Here is a 20,981-nt window from a genome sequence, read left to right as displayed (position 1 = left end):
TCCTGGGACAGAGAAATATCCAGAGTACCTGAATGTAACTCACCTTGAGCTACTACTGAAAAATCTAAATAAACTAGTTGAGATTCTGTTGCTTCTATCTGAGATTCTACATGGAATGTTGCTATTATCTGAGATTCTACATGGAATGTTGTTACTATTTGAGATTCTGTTGCTACTATTTGAGATTCTACATGGAATGTTGCTATAGTGGAGGAGTGGCCAAGTGGTTAGAGCACCGGTATTGCAATCCAAAGGTGGCCGGTTCAAATCCCGCTGCTGCTCCTTGTGATCTTGGGCAAGTCACTTAACCCTCCATTGCCTCAGGTACAGACTTAGATTGTGAGCCCTCCTGGGACAGAGAAATATCCAGAGTACCTGAATGTAACTCACCTTGAGCTACTACTGAAAAAGGTGTGAGCAAAATCTAAATAAATAAATAAAATAAATGTTAAAAAATCAGGCCTGGCTTCACCCATCCCTAACCACACAGCGTGGCTTTCAAACAGGGCTCATCTTACCTTTCTGGACGGGCTGCTCTCTTCTGTCTGTGTTGGCATTTTCTTCAAGGGTCGATGGAGTTCTATCTCAGATGTCTGATCAGCCTGTAATGACAAATCAGTCTTTGCTACATCCAGCAAACATTACACACAAATTCAAAGTTACTTTAATGACAATTCTGTGAATGATATCCTTCAACTTTTGGGGGGATTTTAATGAAACGAAGGATGTCTTATTTTAAATTACAACAGAAAAAATATCTGATCACAATCATTTTTCTGTTAAGGTTGCCATACTGGGACAGACTGAACATCCATCAAGCCCAGTATCCTGTTTCCAATCGTGGCCAATCCAGGTCACAAGTACCTGGCAAGATCCCAGAACAGTAAAACAGATTTTATGCTGCTTATCCTAGAAATCAGCAGTGGATTTTCCCAAGTCCGTCTTAATAATGGCTTATGGACTTTTCTTTTAAGAAATTAGCCAAACCTTTTTTTTAAAACCCTGCTAAGCTAACTGCTTTTACCATTCAGCTGGCAACTCCGCGGCTTGAAGTTTGTTCAGCGACCTGGTTTAAAATCACCCCAGAGGCAGGTTCTGTGGAACCGAAACACCATGTTCCTTCTTGTCGTGGGCGTCAGGAGATCTGCTTACCTTCAGTGATGTGCCATTTTGGGCGTCAGTTCAATACTGGGGTTGCTGATTTTAAATGAGTATTAATTTGTTTCTAAAGTTTTTGTTCCCCATAATTTTTTTTGTTTATTATATAAATAAAGATTAAAAGGTTAATCCCGGCATAGGAGGCAAAAGATTAGTATGTATGAGGTGCTGCAGATCTGGAATAGCTGTGCGCTGTAGGGGATCACATACACGTTTTGTTGGGCAGTTCTGTTTGTACAGCCCTAGATGCTTTCACCACTTTTGCTCAGTTTGGCTACTCCTTTTGCTCTTTTTAAATTTTCAATTTAGGAGCATTTGTCTTTTTCCCTTGTGTTCTTGTGAACTAATTGGATTTCTGTTAGGTACTTGTGACCTGGATTGTTCACTGTTAGAGGCAGGATACTGGGCTAGATGAACCATTGGTCTGACCTAGTATGGCTATTCTTATGTTCTTATGTGTAAATTCTAGCACTCAAATTTAAGAATGGGAATTGGCTCTAAGCCCTAATCTATATACAGTACAAGACCAAAAATCCAGATGTCAGAAATCCAGACCACCTGAAAATCCAGAACCTTTAAAATTGCGCAATCCAGACTGCTTGAGAATCTAGACTCTATCTAATGTGTTTAACCATGCACAGCTTCTTCCCCCCCCCCCTGCATAGTCTGGCATAGGGTTACCATATTTTGTCCCCCTAAAAGGAAGACACATGCCCCACCCCCACTACACACCCGCCCTGCCACGCCCCCTTTCACACCCATCCCGACCCCTGTCATACCCTCGCTCCGCCCCCTGTTACACCCTCGTTCCGCCCCCTGTCACATTTTCCCCTCCCCCCTGTCACACACCCCGTCACCCTCCCTCCCCGTCACCCCCCTCCCCTTACTACTGCCCTGGTGGTCTAGTGACCTCTTTGGGGCATGAAAGAGCCCCCTCTTTCCTGCCCGGAGCATTGCCTTGCATGCATCCTTCCTGTTGCTGATCCTCAGCGCCAAGTCAAAATGGCCGCCGAGAGTTGAAGTCTCGCGAGGTCACTTCAACTCTCGGCAGCCATTTTGAATTGGCTCCAAGGAACAGCAACAGGAAGGAACAGCAACAGGAAGCAGCGCTCCGGGCAGAAAAGAGGGGGCTTTTTCCTGTCCCGAAGGCGGAAGAGGTCACTAGACCACCAGGGCTCTAGTAAATAAGGGGAGGGGAGGCTAGCAATCTGCCCGTTTGTCCGGATTTCTGGACAAACGGGCAGATTGGCAAAACCCATCCAGTTGCCTGGACATGCCTTCAAAAAGAGGACATGTCCGGGTAAATCCAGACATATGGTAACCCTAGCAATGCTAGATGGGGGAAAGACCGAGAGAGAGCACCATGGGTAGGGCTGGGAGGGGAGGGAGAAGCGCCGGACTGTGTGTAGGGGGGGGGGGGGGGAGGTAAGGCATAGTCATGGTGGGAAGACCTTAAATTTGAATTTTTAAAATACTGCCTGAGTACTTGGAAGATACTGACTGATCCAATCTCCAAGTGGTCTGGACTTTTGGACTTGTGCTGTAGTGTGCTCATCTTGCAGCGCCCTTTATAGTGCTTAGTGCCAATTTTTTTCAGCGCCATTTACTGAATCTAGCCCTTAGTGCACAGCATTGTGCTGTTCTAGGCAAAGTATAGTGTAGCTAGACAGCCAGCTAAACCATCCCCAAGTAGAAGCTTTATTGTAGTACTCATAATAAACAAAAAAAATCCAATTTATAGTTCAATTGCTTAGAAGAGAATTGTTGCTTTCTGCACATAGTGTCTGTATCTAGGCACCCTAGAGGCAAGGAGATGGCCAGAAGAACCTCAGCCCAGCTGGCTCTCAGAGGAAATAAGGGAGAGGAACTCAGGGAAAATAAATGGTGAAAAATCTTGCTGGAATTACAGTAGATTAAGGAGAGATCAACCCCCCTACAACAGCTCCTGATCACAAAGGCATGTAAGGAAGACTGGGCTCTCTCACACAGCCCGCAGGTGTAGAGAGAAAGGGCTGACCCTAGCTTGGAACTATGAGTCAATAGGGAGAGCTCACAAGGAGTCAATCACAGGATACTGCAAATTATATGGGGGGGGGGGGAGCCCCAGTACACAGTGCTATCTATTACACCGACAATGCAATAAATTCAAATAACACTCATATTAAATATACAAAACACTGCACCCCTGCCTCCATGAATATGGGAGTAAAACAGCATCGTAGCACCTACATTTTAGCAACCTTTTCAGAATTCCCCTCCCAGTGTCCCACACTATTATTAAATACTGTGGTTGCCATGTAAGTCCACTTAAATGTACAAAAATATACATAACTTTTGAAATAGCCATTATTTCTGTCCTATTGCATTCTGTGGTTACCTTAACATAGTAAATGATGGCCGATAAAGACCTGTACGGTCCATCCAGTCTGCCCAACAAGATAAACTCATTTACATGGTATGTGATACTTTATACTCGAGTTTGATTTGTCCTTGCCATTCTCAGGGCACAGACCGTAGAAGTCTGCCCAGCACTGTTCTTGTACTAAAAGTTCTGAAGCTATCATCGAAGCCCCTTAAAATGTACACTCCAGCCCATCCCTATCTATTCAGTCATGATCAGGGCGTAGACCGTAGAAGTCTGCCCAGCTCCTGTTTTATTTCCCAATTACCGGCGTCGCCCTCCAATCTCCGCTAAGTTTCCGTGGATCCATTCCTTCTAAACAGGATTCCTTTGTGTTTATCCCACGCACGTTTGAATTCCATTACCGTTTTCATCTCCACCACCTTCCGCGGGAGGGCATTCCACGTATCCACCACCCTCTCTATGAAAAAATACTTACATAAGTACATAAGTAGTGCCATACTGGGAAAGACCAAAGGTCCATCTAGCCCAGCATCCTGTCACCGACAGTGGCCAATCCAGGTCAAGGGCACCTGGCACGCTCCCCAAACGTAAAAACATTCCAGACAAGTTATACCTAAAAATGCGGAATTTTTCCAAGTCCATTTAATAGCGGTCTATGGACTTGTCCTTTAGGAATCTATCTAACCCCTTTTAAACTCCGTCAAGCTAACCGCCCGTACCACGTTCTCCGGCAACGAATTCCAGAGTCTAATTACACGTTGGGTGAAGAAACATTTTCTCCGATTCGTTTTAAATTTACCACACTGTAGCTTCAACTCATGCCCTCTAGTCCTAGTATTTTTGGATAGCGTGAACAGTCGCTTCACATCCACCCGATCCATTCCACTCATTATTTTATACACTTCTATCATATCTCCCCTCAGCCGTCTCTTCTCCAAGCTGAAAAGCCCTAGCCTTCTCAGCCTCTCTTCATAGGAAAGTCGTCCCATCCCCACTATCATTTTCGTCGCCCTTCGCTGTACCTTTTCCAATTCTACTATATCTTTTTTGAGATACGGAGACCAGTACTGAACACTTCCTGACATTACTCCCGAATCTGCCCCCCTTCAACCTCAATTCATGTCCTCTAGTTCTACCACCTTCCCACCTCCAGAAAAGGTTTGTTTACGGATTAATACATTTCAAATATTTGAACGTCTGTATCATGTCACACTTGTTTCTCCTTTCCTCCAAGGTATACATGTTCAGGTCGGCAAGTCTCTCCTCGTACGGTTTGCAACGCAAATCCCATACCATTTTTGTAGCTTTTCTTTGCACCGCTTCCAGCCTTTTAAAAGCTTTCTCTACAATCCTCTCTAGAGTAAGGTGATGACGTGATGCCTGAGAACTCCCTGACCCAACCCGAGCATGTCCCCTAGACAAGCGTGATGGCACTGGAAAGCAAGTGTTGTCTCTTTGAAGAAGTGCAATGGACACAGCACCTGACACCTCATAGAGAAGATGAGGGTTTATTTGTGAGAAGAAAATGTAAGGAGTTCTAAAAAGCACTGATACACTCTGAACGTTGAGTGTGCAAAACAAAATTCTTGCATAACAAATGGCTTTGACTACATTACTCTCGAAAATCTTTTTGTTTTATACTTTAGAAGCATTGGCTTGCAACGAATGTCAAACTGCAGCTAAAGGCCTGGTAGAAGTGATACATTTCTGCCCCTGCCACCTGGCAGTATTGCCTAGAAGAGAGAATACAATCTGAATGCGCTTATTAAATTTCACAGTTGAAGGTGGATTTCAAAACTACACTGGAAAAGGCTAACCGGAATGATCAGTTCCAGACTAGGTCGAGTGCCCGACTATCATTCAGGCAATTTAATATCCAGAGTGTCCTTAAAGTGCCACCTAGTGGCCTTAGTTAGCTAAACAACACTACAGAACCCAGAGAGACCTTAGATGAGAGTGGGCCCGGGGGGGGGGGGGGGGGGGGGTTGTTTGAATTTGAAACCCCCATGTCCCCACCTCCTTGTAGCACAGGAGGACATGTTGGTTGGTGTCTACAGCAGAGGTTCTCAACCCAGTCCTCAGGAAGCCAGACTGGTTTTCAAGATATCCACAATAAATATGCATGAGACAGACTTGCATACAATCTCATGCATATTCATTGTGGGTATCCTGAAAACCTGATTGGCTGGGTGTGTCCCATGGGCTGAGAACCCCTGCTCTAGAACATTAGAATACAAGTCTCTAGATCAACAGGTGCAAACAAAATTCCGCATCAACTGACTTTTTACCTTTAGGAGTCAAAAGACAAAAGTGAGCCTATCTGTACCGGTCTATGGGAAGCCAGGATACTGACAGATTTTTAAGGTGCTGTACATGAGCCTCTGGCCCTTCCGGGGTCTCTTCTTTTGAGGTCTCTGTGTTGTAATAATAATTGTTAATTCTTACGTGTTCTCCCCTCTCCCCCTCTCTTCTCCAGGTCTTCACAGAAGGGGTAACAACAGAGCAAGCCTCAGCCATGATGGTTTCCCACTCACCACCCAGACAGTGTGCCTCAGCCTATTTTGGAAAGGGACCCTTTAAAACAGGAGGCTGGTTCAGTCTAGTGTCTCTGCTTAGACTGCAAACAGCAAAACCAGATTGCACTGGTGGGCTTCTGGAGGGGTTTTTGTGTAACTGGAATGATAACAGCAATTCACTTCATGCAGGTTATTCAATAGCTTTCACATGATAATAACTTTTGGTCAATATCAAACAATTCATTTCAGTACTTACATACTGCTTAGACCTAAGTGGTTTACAGTTTCATTCTACAGGTACCGGGTCTGTCCCTAGAGAGCTCACAACCTAAATAGTACATTGTACTACTGTACCTGGGGCAATGGAGGGTTAGGTAGGGTTACCATATTGTGTCCCCCAAAAAGGAGGAGACATGTTCCTCCCCCACCACACCCCCCGCCACCCCCCCCCCCCCCCCCGAAGGCGGAAGAGATCACTAGACCACCAGGGCAGTAGTAACTAAGGGGAGGGGAGGCTAGCAATCTGCCCGTTTGTTGGATTTCTGGACGAACGGGCAGGCTGGCAGGCCCCCCAGCCTGCCCGTTTGTCCAGAAATCCGGACAAACAGGTAGATTGGCAAAACCCGTCCGGGTAAATCCGGATATATGGTAACCCTAGGGTTAGGTGACTTGCCCAAGGTCACATGGAGCTGCAGAGGGAATTGAACCTGGTTCCCCATGATCTCAACCTACTGCCAACCATCAGGCAGCAGTGGGAATTGAACCCAGTTCTCCAAGTCTACAACCTGCTCCACTAACCTCCACTCCAAATGCCACGCTGCTTAGACAGTAACTCCAGTAACTGGGAAATAAGGCCAGTGTCTATGGCCTGTGCCCTGATTATGGCTAGACAGGCTGGAGTGGGCTTCGACAGCAACTCCTGGACTTGAGGGGTATGTGCAATGCTGGGCAGACTTTTACGATCTGGGCCCTGAAAAGACATTTCTGTTTAAAAGGTATTTAATGTAATCTTTTAGGGTTTTTTTGGAAACAGTTACTGTTTTGTAATCTGCTTCAATCCATTTAAGGGAGTTAGCGGAATATAAATGATATATTATATTACGTTACATTTTATTACGTGTTATATTAAAACGAGCGTGCACAGCGACTGAAAACAGGACAGGGTGCCAGGCAATGTGAGACCAGCGCGGGGCAAATGCTTTAGCTGGTGGGGGGTGGGGACCCCCGCCAGCCAAGCTACCTTCGCAGTGGCAGTGGGGGGAGTAGCGGCGGGGAGGCGATAGCGGCCTTGGGGGGGGGGTCGGAAGTGGTGGTAGGAGGGCGGCAGTGGGGAGGCGGGCCAAAATTTGCCCCCCCATCTTGGGCTCTGCCCCCCCCTCCCGTCGAGGTCTGGCTACTCCCCTGCCTTATAGATTCCAGAGGTTAAGGGACAAGGTCCTACACAGTGTTGAAGGTATTACAAGCCTTAAAACAGGTCAACAGAGCTAATCCCTCATCTACCCCTCCAATCGCTCACTTACCCTTGCTCGTACTTCTCCTACTCCCCTCATCCCTGTATTTCTTCATTCCTATTTCTTTTATTACTCCGATAATACTCAACTTATTTCTCTCCACCAATACTTTGTCATCCCAATTACTACGTAAGCCGCATTGAACCTGCTTTGAGTGGGAAAGCGCGGGGTACAAATGTATAAATATATTATAAATAAACATGCAGAAATTACCTTACATTACTGTCAATAAAAAAATCTATGCTAATGAGTAATTAATGAAGGTCAGCATAGGAAAAGTAGCTCATTACCTGCTACTGAAACAAACAATGACACAGACGCATTAGCGCAAAACTTTTATCCAGTCAAGTTTATGCATTACTGTCTGCATTAAACATGCCTACTTCACTAATATGTGCTTCATTTGCATCTCATCAACAGCATCTGTTTTGCAAGATAAAAGTATGTTTGCTATCGGTTTAATTAACATCAGAACTGCAGTTATTTCTTTGTCATTCCTAGAGGTTGCTCTGGTTTCTTTAGATCAGTGTTTCCCCAAGTCTGGTCCTGGAGTATCTATCCCTTGTCAGCAAGGCTGCCGAGGGGGGGGAGGGCAGGAGGGGCAAGATTCCTCCGGGCCCGGCCTCCATCGAGGGCCTGGTGCTGGGGTCTGTCTCTCTCCTGCTCCTGATGGGACCCGGGTGATCATGTCCTGACAGGAGCAGGAGAGAGAAAACTCCGACACCGGGCCCCCATTAGGGGCCTCTGGTTTGGCTGGCGGGGTCCCCAATCCCCGCCAGCAGAAGCCTTCCTCCAGCGCTGTTCTCCACCGCATGTGCAACATGAGGGGAAAAGCAGCTGCAGGGCAGGCAATGTGGCGGAGAACAGCCCTGGAGGAAGGCCTTCTGCTGGCAGGGCTTGAGGACCCCCCCGCCAGCCAAGGTATGTGGAGTTGCGATGGGGGGCAGGGAGGTGGGGCAAAATGTGCCCCCCCACACACACACACAATTTTTGCAGTCCAGGGGGAGAGGCCTGGCTCAGTCTCTCGAGGGCCCTGCTTGCCAGTCAGGTTTTCAGGATATCCACAATGAATATGCATGAAAGATTTGCAAATAATGGAGGCAATGTATGCAAATCAAGTTTATGCATATTCATTATGGATATCCTGAAAACCTGATACTCCAGGACTGGACTTGGGGAAACACTGTTTTACATGGTGAACTCTTTGGGAACAAGTGCTTTGGGTTTCTGCCAGATACTTGTCACCTGGATTGGCCACTGTTGGAAGCAGGAGACTGGGCTACATGGACCATCGGTCTGACCCACTATGGCTACTCTTAGGTTCAACACACATTTCTGCAAATAAACAGCTGATGTTAACAAAATTTAATATATCAACCCATTAATCATCACGGAATGACCTAACCGGGGGTGGGGGTGGGGGGGGGGGAGGCGGAAAATGTATTAATCCAAGAAATCAAAATGGAATTGGTGGGACGGGTAGGAAACCAGTGGGAGTTGAAGGAGCCCCTACTGGAAGCTGGCATCCTCACAATGTGGGTTCAGGAGAGCTAAACCCTTTTGAAAACACGAGCAAGGCGAAGCAAATGTCTAGTGGAACTGATAAGCAAGTACGCAAAGGAGCAAGACTGAACTTGAGAAGGAAAAGGACATTGAAGAACTCAGGGGGATAAAGACCTCTCCTTCTCTGCGCATATCCAACAGACTGCCAAGACCTGTCGCTTCTTCCTCTTCAACATCAGCAAAATTCGCCCTTTCCTCTCTGAGCACACCACCAGAACTCTCATCCACGCTCTCATTACCTCTCGCCTTGATTACTGCAACTTGCTCCTCACCGGCCTCCCAATCAGCCATCTATCCCCCCTTCAATCCGTTCAGAACGCTGCTGCACGTCTTATATTCCGCCAGAACCGATATACTCATAACACCCCTCTCCTCAAATCACTTCATTGGCTTCCGATCAGATATATACAATTCAAGCTCCTCCTCCTTACCTACAAATGCACTCAGTCTGCAGCTCCTCACTACCTCTCCACCCTCATCTCTCCCTATGTTCCCGCCCGTAACCTCCGCTCACAGGACAAAGCCCTTCTTTCAGTACCCTTCTCCACCACTGCCAACTCCAGGCTCCGCTCATTCTGCCTTGCCTCACCCTATGCCTGGAACAATCTTCCTTTACCCATACGCCATGCCCCCTCCCTACCCATCTTCAAATCTCTGCTTAAAACTCACCTCTTCAAGGCTGCCTTCGGCGCCTAACCGCTCGAGAAATATAAAATACCCCAATCTATCCACCCTATCAGATTAACTGTTCACTTGTCCTCTAGATTGTTCACTTGTCTTTAGATTGTTCTCTTGTCTTTTAGATTGCAAGCTCCTTTGAGCAGGGACTGTCCTTCTATGTTTAAATTGTACAGCGCTGCGTAACCCTAGTAGCGCTTTAGAAATGTTAGTAGTAGTAGTAGTAGTACATTAAATCTGGAGAGTAGTGAGGGCCATTTTACTACTAAAGTAGAACCACTCCTTCCCCCCCCCCCCCCCCCCCCAACACAAAAAAACCCTCCAAATTATCCTTTTTGTGCTGGCCAGGGCCCCAGAGATGCAGAAGAGAAGAGGAAATGGGACTGGATATACCGCCTTTCTGTGGTATTTTGCAACTACATTCAAAGTGGTTAACATATATTCAGGTACTTATTTTGTACCAGGGGCAATGGAGGGTTAAGTGACTTGCCCAGAGTCACAAGGAGCTGCCGTGGGAATCGAACCCAGTTCCCCAGGATCAAAGTCCACTGCACTAACCACTAGGCTACTCCACTCCACATCCCCTAGGCAAGTGAGCACTAACCACTGATGGTGCTGCCACAGTACATAAGTATTGCCACACTGGGACAGACCAAAGGTCCATCAAGCCCAGCATCCAACAGTGGCCAATCCAGGTCACAAGTACCTGGCAGAAGCCCAAAGCGTAGCAAGATTCTAGAATTCTAAAGAATAACGAGATTCCATGCAGAATTTCAAAGTGCAACAACGTTCCATGTAGAACCCCAAAGAGTAGCAAGATTCCATTCAGAATCTCAAGTACATAAGTATTGCCACACTGGGACAGACCAAAGGCCCATCAAGCCCAGCATCCCGTTTCCAACATTGGTCAATCCAGATCACAAATACCTGGCAAGATCCCAAAAAAGTTCAATACATTTCATGCTGCCTATCCCAGAAATAAGCAGTGGATTTTCCCCAAGTCAATTTAATAACAGTCTATGGACTTTTCCTTTAGGAAGCTGTCCAGGCCTTTTTTGAAACCACGCTAAGCTAACCGCCTTTACCACATTCTCTGGCAATGAATTCCAGAGTTTAATTACACATCGAGTGAAGAAATATTTTCTCCGATTCGTATTAAATGTACTACTTTGTAGCTTCATTGCATGCCCCCTAGTACTAATATTTTTCAAAAGAGTAAACAAACGATTCACGTCTACCCATTCCGCTTCACTCATTATTTTATAGACCTCTATCATATCTCCCCCTCCAAACCGAAGAGCCCTAGACGCGTCAACCTTTTCTCATAGGGAAGTGGTCCCATCCCCTTTATCATTTTAGTCGCCCTTCTCTGCACCTTTTCTAATTCCACTATATCTTTTTTGAGATGCAGGGACCAGTGCATGTATACTGGATCTGGAGGGAGCTGCAGCCTTGGGATCTAGCCGAGGACTGTCACTGTGATATCTGACTGGGCAGGAAGGAGGGGGGAGGTAAATAAAATTACTCCCTACGTGTAGAGTGGTGTTCTGCTTCTACCACTTTCTGTCCCTTCACCTCAGTACCCCAGTGCTGCTTGTGTGTGTCTGTCCTGCTGTTTTGTTGGCGGAATGTATTTTGCCATGTGGCCATGTCCCAGCGATGTTTCCCCCTCATCCAGTGCTGTAGCGTCCCCGTTGCTGTGACAGCAGTGGCATCACTTTTCAGCTCGCGCAGGGTCCCAGCGTCTGTCTCTCTGGTATGTCGGGTGGAATGCATCTCGCCTGCCTCTCTACATTTCCTGCACTAAATTTATCCCACCAAAAGCTGAAGATACCAGACTCCGAAACTACCGTTCTTAGATGCCACAAATCAAAAGAACAGCTGTTTTGTGATACTGGCAGGGGATATCAGGTCACAGACAGACAGATGGATGATGGTCAAAGCATGCTAATAAAGCAACTTTTATTACTAAACATGGAGGGAAAAAAAATCTTGCTAAGTTTACGTGAAGACTCATGGCGCTGGAGAGTCTGGTACGGATTGAGCTGGAAACCCCAAAAAAAGCAGGAGGAATCTTTCTGGCCTTAACGTATTGATAAAACGGTATCTGAAATGTTTGCAACAGCTGCACAATAACGGTGGGGGGGAGAGGGGGGGAAGAGAAGGTTTAGTACAGAAGAGGGAAAGGGTTATCCAGCATTCATGGTATGCTGTACAACATTTCAAAAGTGATTGTGGAGGCAGAAAGGAGGCGGGTGAGCCGGCCTTCACACTACTGAACTGTCCATTAATTCGCTCCAGGTGCAGACAGATTGGGTTATGGAGGGGTCTCTGGTCTGTGGCCTCAGTACAGTAAAATATGGGGGGTTAAATGTGAGGAAAACTTCCCCAGGAAACTGTATGAGGGTTCATTTATTTCTTGACATTTATATCCCACATTATCCCATGCAAGCACAAGTTCATTGTGGCTGAGTGACGGAGTAGCCTAGCAGTTAACGCAGCGGACTTTGATCCTGGGGAACTGGGTTAAATTCCCACTGCAGCTCCTTGTGACTCTGGGCAAGTCACTTAACCTACTACTACTACTTATCATTTCTAAAGCGCTACTAGATGTACGCAGCGCTGTACACTTGAACATGAAGAGACAGTCTGCTTGACAGAGCTTACAATCTAATTAGGACAAACAGGACAAACAAGAGATAAGGGAATATTAAAAGGAGGATGATAAATAAGGGTTATGAACAAGTGAATAAGGGTTAAGAGTTAAAAGCTGCATCAAAAAGGTGGGCTTTTAGCTTAGATTTGAAGACGGCCAGAGATGGAGCTTGACGTATCGGTTCAGGAAGTCTATTCCAGGCATATGGTTGCAGCAAGATAAAAGGAACGGAGTCTGGAGGTTAGCGGTGGAGGAGAAGGGTGCAGATAGAGAGATTTACCCAGTGAACGGAGTTCCCGGGGCGGAACGTAGGGAGAGATGAGAGTGGAGAGATACTGAGGAGCTGCAGAGTGAATGCAACTTATAGGTCACGCTTTTCCACGCTTACTGTCAATGCCATCACACAGGAGATCCACAGATTTTCCAGTAAGTTCTGCTACCTGGACACCTGCCCAAACTATCTGTTAAAATGCTCCCGCTTGCTTCATAACTGATTCTCACAAAGCACCTGAACTTCATGCTAGGTAACGGATTTTTCCCTGACACCCATGGGAACATACCACTCACCCCGGTCCAAAAGATGCCAAAAAAGATAGTTAGTTAGATTGGCACTATCGCCCTATTGCATCAATACCGCTATTTGTTAAATTTATGGAGAGCATAAGTAACTCACTGAGTATCTGGACGGGTACTCCATATTTCATGCATCGCAATCTGGCATTCGTGCCCTTCACAGCACAGAAAACAGTGCTGGTTACACTCCTTACAAGCTTCAAACAAGAAATCGCAATAGGAAGAAGCATTGTATTACTCCAATTTGACTTATCAAGCGCTTTTGACATGGTAGACCATTCAATCCTGCTGAGGCTTCTCGATCACTTTGGCGTCAGTGGGAATGTCTTATCCTGGCTAGCCAGCTCCCTAACCACCAGGACCTACCAGGTGAAGACTGGCTCACAGTTATCCTCTCCATGGCACCAGATTTGTGGAGTGCCCAAGGCTCGCTGCTCTCTCCAACCCTATTCAGTGTAATGCTGATTCCCCTGGCTGCAGCTCTTTCAAAACTTGGCCTTCATCCATTTATATATGCAGACGATGTCACCATTTACATCCCATTTCCTACGAACTTTACAGAGATTGCTGATGTGCCCCCTAGGGTGCCCGGTTGGTGTCCTGGCATGTGACGGGGGGGGATCAGTGCACTACGAATGCTGGCTCCTCCCACGACCAAATGGCTTGGATTTGGTGTTTTTGAGATGGCCAGCCTCGGTTTCCATTATCGGCGGAAAACCGAGGTCGCCCATCTCTAAGGTTGACCTAAATTTCAAGATTTGGGCGTCCCCGACCGTATTATCGAAATGAAAGATGGCCACCCATCTTGTTTCGATAATACGGGTTTCCTCGCCCCTTCGCCGGGCCGTCCTTACAGATGGGCGTCCCCGTTCGATTATGCCCCTCTATGTTACTCTTTGGGTTTCTACATGGAATGTTGCTACTAATTGGGATTCCGGAATCTTGTAACTCTTTAGGATTCCAGAATCTTCAGAACTTTTAGTACAAGAACAGTGTTGGGCAGACTTCTACGGTCTGTGCCCTGAGAAAGGCAAGGACAAATCAAACTCGAGTATACATATAAAGTAACACATACCATGTAAAATGAGTTTATCTTGTTGGGCAGACTGGATGGACTGTTCAGGTCTTTATCTGCCGTCATTTACTATGTTACTCTTTGGGGTTCTACAGGAATGTTGCTACTAATTGGGATTCCGGAATCTTGTAACTCGTTAGGATTCCAGAATCTTCAGAACTTTTAGTAAAGGAACAGTGCTGGGCAGACTTCTACGGTCTGTGCCCTGAGAAAGGCAAGGACAAATCAAACTGGTATACATATAAAGTAACACATACCATGTAAATGAGTTTATCTTGTTGGGCAGACTGGATGGACCGTTCAGGTCTTTATCTGCTGTCATTTACTATGTTACCATGTTACTCTTTGGGGTTCTACATGGAATGTTGCTACTAATTGGGATTCTGGAATCTTGTAACTCTTTAGGATTCCAGAATCTTCAGAACTTTTAGTACAAGAACAGTGCTGGGCAGACTTCTATGGTCTGTACCCTGAGAATGGCAAGGACAAATCCAAACTAGGGTATAAATATAACAGTATCACATACCATGTAAAATGAGTTTATCTGTTGGGCAGACGGATGGACCATACAGGTCTTTATCTGCCGTCATTTACTATGTTACACTCTGCCCTGAAATGCCCATGACCCCCTATTTCTGTGCCCCCTTTCCAGGACACACATAAAATGTAGGCATGGATCACGTCCTAAATTTACGCATGTACATGTTAATGATTTCAATTAGAGCCAGTAATAATTACTTGTTAAAAGCCATTATTGGCACACTATTCACGTACGTATGAGTGCAAATTGGGCACGAACCAAACTTTGTGCTATGCAATTTGTGGCGACTTTTATAGAATTACTAGTAAAAAATGCCCGTTTCAAAGGGAAGGAAACTGGCGCTAGCAAGGCCATCCCCACCCTCCTTTGCTGTTCCAGACTCTGCCCTCCCCTCCGTTTTCACCCCCCCCCCCCTTCCGCGACCCTGTCGACCCCCCTTCTCGGGCGAAAACTGTCCCTCGCCGCCGTCCAGTACCTGTGCTGACGGGGGACCCCAACCCCCGTCAGCCGAAGTGCTGTGCTGGCCTTCCCGGGTGTGCTTCTTCAGTGATTTTGTGTTCAAGTTCCTCTGCGTTGTTGATAATCGGAGGGAGGGCAGAGTGTGGAACTCGGTGGGCGAGGGGGGGGGGGGGTCGTGTGCCCCGCTCCCCTGCCACTTGCTCTGAAGTGGCAGGGAGCGGCGCAATGACAGCTGATGCCCAGACAGGGAGAGGAGTAGGTACTCCTCCCTTGCTTTGGTATCAGCCGTCACTGACGTCAGTGCGTGCCTGCCTAGCAGACCACCTCTGAGGGAGGCACGGTCCAGGACATTCGAACGTTGGAGGTGAGAATTATTATATAGGAAGAGGATGAAGAGAAGGCAGGTGTAGGCCAACCGCAAGATGTGCTGTGACAAGAAGTATAAAATTTGGAAAGATTAAAAAATAAATCAAGTTATGGCAGCAGTTCCCAACTGTGCGCTGTGGCAAATCCTGGCCTCCCCTCTCTCCCCGCTTTCACCTCCCACTAGTCCGGAATCTGTCGCATCCTCCTTCTTCCCCCGCCGCCGCAGCAGTGCTTTGAAGCTTACATTTCGAGCCCTCCGCAATTCACACCGGCACTCTGGAGACTTCCCTCTGCCGTGTCCGGCCCTCGTAACAGGAAGTTGCATCAGAGAGAAAGGATGCAGCAGAGGGAAGGCCCTGGAGGGAATGCCTGTGTGAATCACGGACAGCCTGAAAATGCAGTGGCAGAGGGGGAAGGGGAAGGAAGCAGCAGTGATCTGGCTCTGCAGAAGGTAAGGTAACGAGCGATGCTGGATTTGGAGAAGGCAGGGGTGTGCTGGACTTTCTGGGAATAGGGGGTCTGCAGGGAATGGAGAGTGTGCTGAACTTTCAGGGAGCAGAGGTGTGTTGGAGTGAGAGGAGGGGGCTGCAGGGAAAGGACCTATGTGGTGGTTGGGGGGTGGAGCCCCCAAAAATTGCTTGGACACTAAGGGTGCCGTGAACCGAAAAAGTTTGGGAACCACTGGGTTATGGGAAATGCTTGCTTGAAGAGGCGAATCTTAAGAGCCATTTTAAATTTCTGGTAAGATAATCATCCCCGGGGGAGGGGGCTGGGAGTGAGCTCTAAAGGGACGAGGTAACAACGGTGAAGCAGGAGTGACAAGTGGTATCAAGCCAGATGTAGCAAAACAAAACCACTGTAAGAAGAGGTTGACCGAGGAGGAGCGAAGGTACGAGGAGAACATATGGAAAGAGAAAACTAAAGAGAAAGGCAGACGACCCAATGTGCATGACTTGATGTGTAATGATTACAGATCTGAAGGCAATGGGAGAAGAAATGGGAACCCAGTACTCAGAGATTTGGGGGGGGGGGGGTGGGCCTGGTTGAACTTTTTCTTGTTAAGGCATAATTGACATGGTGTGCTGAATTAATTGAAGTTTCCTGAGTAGGGTACACGGTAGACCATGGTAAAGGGAATTACAGTCATCAATTTTTGATATAACCAAAGATATAAGCAAATCTGTAGGGAAGGCACTTCAAGAATTTGTTGCAGGGTGAAGAAGCACCTGGGGGGGAGAAAGAGAGACTGTGCATAAACCGAAGTAAGAGAGGGGGCATTTGAGAGAGACACAGATTGATGGGGACGAATGTCACTGGTGCTTATTGGTCTGTATTGTGGCTTCATATGGAAAGATTTTGTCACCTTCCTTCACCCTTTTGGTGTCAAAGTGGCCCCAACTTAAAAATGATCAAAGACCTCGAATATAAGTGGTGATATATAAAATAGGTGGCCAAGAGAGCCATAAAACAGCAGGTATAACTTGAATCGCCTAATATGAACAATTCAAGTTCTAGTGGATATACAGTGGCATTGCCTAAATGGACAGTATTTGAAACTGTCTAATTTAGAGGCTTCAAAATTCATGGCACAGATAAACACTGACTTCCTTGTTATTAACTGGGTTTTGAGGCCCGGGAAACAGAGTGACTTGCTCCACTGCCTCAGGTACAAAGTTACATTGAGGCATATTTTCAAAGCACTTTGGGAGGCTAAGTTCCATAGGTTTCTATGGAACTTTGGGAGGCTAAGTGCTTGAAAATGAGCTTGATTGTGAGCCCTCCAAGGTCAGGGGAATATCTAGTGTACCTGAACACAGGGGCGTAGCTAGGTGGGCCACAGGGGCATGGGCCCCAACAGATTTAGCCCTGGCCCACTCTACTTTCAACCCCCCCCCCCCCCCACCCGCTGTCGACCCTCCCCTGCCAATTTCAACCCCCCTTCCACCGCTGCCCACCCTCCCCCGCCAGGTACCTTTGCTAACAGGGGTCCCCAACCTCCGCCAGCCGAAGTCTTTTCAGTGCCGGTCTCCGGCACGTTTCGCTGATCTTTTCTGTGAGTCCTGACCTGCAGGACGTCAGGAGTCAGGACTCACAGAAACAGATCAGCGAAAAGCCGGAGGACCAGCACTGAAAAAGACTTTGGGCTGGTGGGGGTTGGGGACCCCCACCAGCAAAGGTACCTGGCGGCAGCAGCGACGATGGGGGAGGGGTGGCGGCAGGGGGGTCGGCGGTGGGCTAAACTGTGCCCCCCCACCTCGGGCTCTGGCCCCCCCTCCCGCCGAGGTCTGGCTACGCCCCTGCCTGAATATAACTCACCTTGAGCTACTACTGAAAAAGGTGTGAGCGAAATCCAAATAAATAAAACCACACGGCGAGAGGAATCCTGAACCCATTCTTCAGAATGACACGTCCCTTGATATATATCCAAAAACACTAGATCGCTCCTCTCTACTTCAATGTCTTTGAAAACAAATCAGAAAGCATTTCAACTGCTGTGAAAGAAAGCGGCGGATGCCCTGTACGGTAAAAGCCGGAAGCAGCAGAACTGATAACACAGCCCAGAAGCTCAGTTTTCATAAAGCACGTTTAATCTAATCTTTAGTGTAATAGCAGTTCACTTTGTTCCCCTATCTTACTGGTTTCTGCCTTTGTCCAAAACAAAGTCTGATATGCCACATTTACAGCTGAACTATTTAGCGGGAAAGATTGACGCTGAAGTAACTTAGAAATACCTTCCGCCCGATAACATCCTTTGACCTTTTTTTTGTTCTAACAAAGTGAACCTGTCTCACCCGCCCTTTCCGTGGTGGCTGGCAGAAAGGCTCTGCTGAGGCAGTAATTTTATTCCCTGCCAGGACGCCCAAGCTTCATATTCTAACTGTACGTTTCTTAGTTTCTTGTGTTTTCCCGTTTGATTAATATTTGAAACACAGTATATTTTAAGTTTAAATAAACGCACGCCTGCTTTGGACAAGACACAGTTGTTCATAGTTCAGTCTTAGAAACGGGAGTCACTGATTTTGAGCTTTTTAGCGTTTGCTCAGTACAGTACCTGCTCTTCGATCCCAAAATCTGCAAAGCTGGGCTGCTGGAGGGCCGGTTTGTGTTGGACGAGCTGCTCTGTGGGGGTGGTGTAATGGGAAACCTGCGGCACATGAAAACAGAAAAGTAATCATATGTATTTTGTAGGTCACCTGCTTGTCCGGCTGCATTCATATCATCAGAGCGGGATTAGCTCGTTGTTAACTGTTGTGGATGTACAAGGTGCTGTATACACTAGACTCTTTATTTTATAACTAGCTGTTAAGCCCGTTAAAACGGGCGAGATTTCCAGCTACCCTCCTCGCCGCCGCTCCCTCTCCCCTGCACTGACCTGACAGTGCCTCTCACCTCCATGTGAAAGCGCTGCAGGCAGCAGCAGATCGCTCTGCTCTGGTTGGGTGCAAAGCAGTATTCTATAAGCTTATCCCTGGATTCTATATAGCGCAACTTACATTGTGCGTACAAATCCGGTTGTGTACTGGATTTGCATGTGCAACTTAATTCGTTAACAAGCCAATCAGTGTAGATAATTGCCAATTAACAAGCTACACTAATTGGCTTTAATTAGAATTTAAGCACACAACTGACTAAGCATATCCTGTAATGGTGATGTGTGCAAATTCTAAGACATAGTTCAACAGGGGTGTGGTCATGGGCATGGAATAGGCGGGATGTGGGTATTTCTCAAATCTATGCCCGTTGTTATAGAATACACCCAGTCCGCGCCTAATTTAGGCAGTGGTGTTTGTTCCTAATTGGCGTAACTGCCCGCGACTAACTTTAGTTGTACGGATTGGCGCTCGGCGTATTCTATAAACCATGTGGAAATTTAGGTGTATTCTAAAAAGTATGCCTAAATGTAGCCATACTTTATAGAATACGCCGAGGCATATTTGCATTCGGCGGCCAATTTTTTTTCAGGCGCGATATATAGAATCTAGCCTTTAGTACGCAACCCTCATAGGGGAAATTCTTCTACAGGTAGCCAAAATGATGCACCAGGATACTGTGTGTTAAGTGCAAATATCGGTAATTACGACTGTAATTGCTGTTACAGAATACTAACATTTCCATTGTTACAAATGGTGGTGCCTAAATTTACGCGCAACCTCTCCGCTTAAGCGTTATTCTATAAACTGCAATGAACTTTAGACGCGACTTATAGAATAGCGCTTAAGCAGGGTTTTTCAGTGCCGATTTTTTTAGGCATCATTATAGATTTCACCCTAACAGGGGCATAATCGAAAGAGAAGGGCGCCCATTTCTCGACACAAATCGGGAGATGGGCGTCCTTCTCTCAGGGTCGCCAAATCGGCATAATCGAAAGCCAATTTTTGGGCATCCTCAACTGCTTTCTGTCGCGGGGACGACCAAAGTTCAGGGGGCATGGTGGTAGCGTTGCGAAGGCGGGACGGGGGCGTGGTTAAGAGATGGGCGTCCTCGGCCATAATGGAAAATAGTGGAGGACTGGGTGGACTTTCCTCTCTTCCCCCCCCCCCCCATAAAGATAAATACCTTGGTTGGGGGGATCTCTGGGCCCCACCAGCTGAAGAGTCTTTCAAGTCCCCTGAGGCCAAATAAGTCTCATCCCCATGCCAGTCACCAACGTGTATCCTGCCGCCAACACCGGAACTGCCCCCCCCCCTCGCACATGCTCAGCTCAACCAGCAACCCCGTGCACGCATGTGCAGTGGTGCCAATTGAACTGAGCGTGCACAAGAAGTGGGGGGGGGGGGGGCAGTGCAGGCATCAGTAGCTGGAAAAATGCTGCTGACTGCTGCTGGATTGAGATTGCTCGGGGAACTCCTGGCAGAAAGGACTCTTCAGCTGGAGGGGTCCAGGGATCCCTGCCAGCTACACCAACAATGTGTGTCGCCAGTGGGTGGGCCTGAAGTGAAACTGGGGGAGCCCCGCCCACCCGGGCCCACTCGTGGCTACCCCACTGCCATCTTATGCTCTATTCTATAATGGAATCTGAGCATCCAATTGCTGTTAATAGAACTCATGCTCAACACTCTGCATTAAGAATCCAAATTGGGCGGCCCTTATGGAATACCCCCTAGAGTACTTGCAATTTGATTTTTTTTTTGTTTTTTTCCTCCATTTCAGTATTTAGATTGGCGTTTTATTCCCTACCTGCGATGCAGAAGGTCTCGGGGGCAGGGCAGGTGGTGGAGGTGGTAACCAACCAGTCCGAGCAGCTGAAACAGAAGTAGAAATTCAGGCTTTAACTGGCATTAGTGTGCACTCTGAGGAAATCTTAACCAGCATCCAAAGTGTGGGGAAAGTGGACGAGAAGCACAGATTTAACACGGCAACTGCTTTGAACTTGGCATTACCTCCTACTGTCAGGTTAAAAGTTACTTTGGGGTGCAAAATATGGACGCTGGGCATGTTTTGGGTATAGCAGCAGCCTGGGAGGGGGGAAGTTGTGTACTTGTATTTCCTGAATAAGATTTAAACAGTTTTGATTCAAGT

At 47.1% G+C, this 20,981-nt stretch overlaps 1 protein-coding gene across 1 annotated transcript in view; it reads right to left on the bottom strand.

Moving 5' to 3' along the window:
- Positions 1–20,704, bottom strand: part of LOC115458922 (ralBP1-associated Eps domain-containing protein 2-like) — a gene marked incomplete at its 5' end in the record, with an annotated part of 42,393 nt that extends 21,689 nt beyond the window's left edge. Inside the window, 3 exons of the mRNA XM_030188776.1 lie at positions 519–602; positions 18,514–18,606; positions 20,640–20,704. Coding sequence (XP_030044636.1) covers positions 519–602; positions 18,514–18,606; positions 20,640–20,704 — 242 coding nt within the window. The remainder of the gene's footprint in view (positions 1–518; positions 603–18,513; positions 18,607–20,639) is intronic.
- Between the last annotated feature and the right edge of the window lie 277 nt (positions 20,705–20,981).

This window comes from Microcaecilia unicolor, unplaced genomic scaffold (assembly GCF_901765095.1).
Source record: "Microcaecilia unicolor unplaced genomic scaffold, aMicUni1.1, whole genome shotgun sequence".
NCBI classification, from domain to species: Eukaryota; Metazoa; Chordata; class Amphibia; order Gymnophiona; family Siphonopidae; genus Microcaecilia; species Microcaecilia unicolor.
The sequence above is the reverse complement of the archived record's forward strand: the minus strand, read 5'-3'. Positions and strand labels throughout refer to the sequence as shown.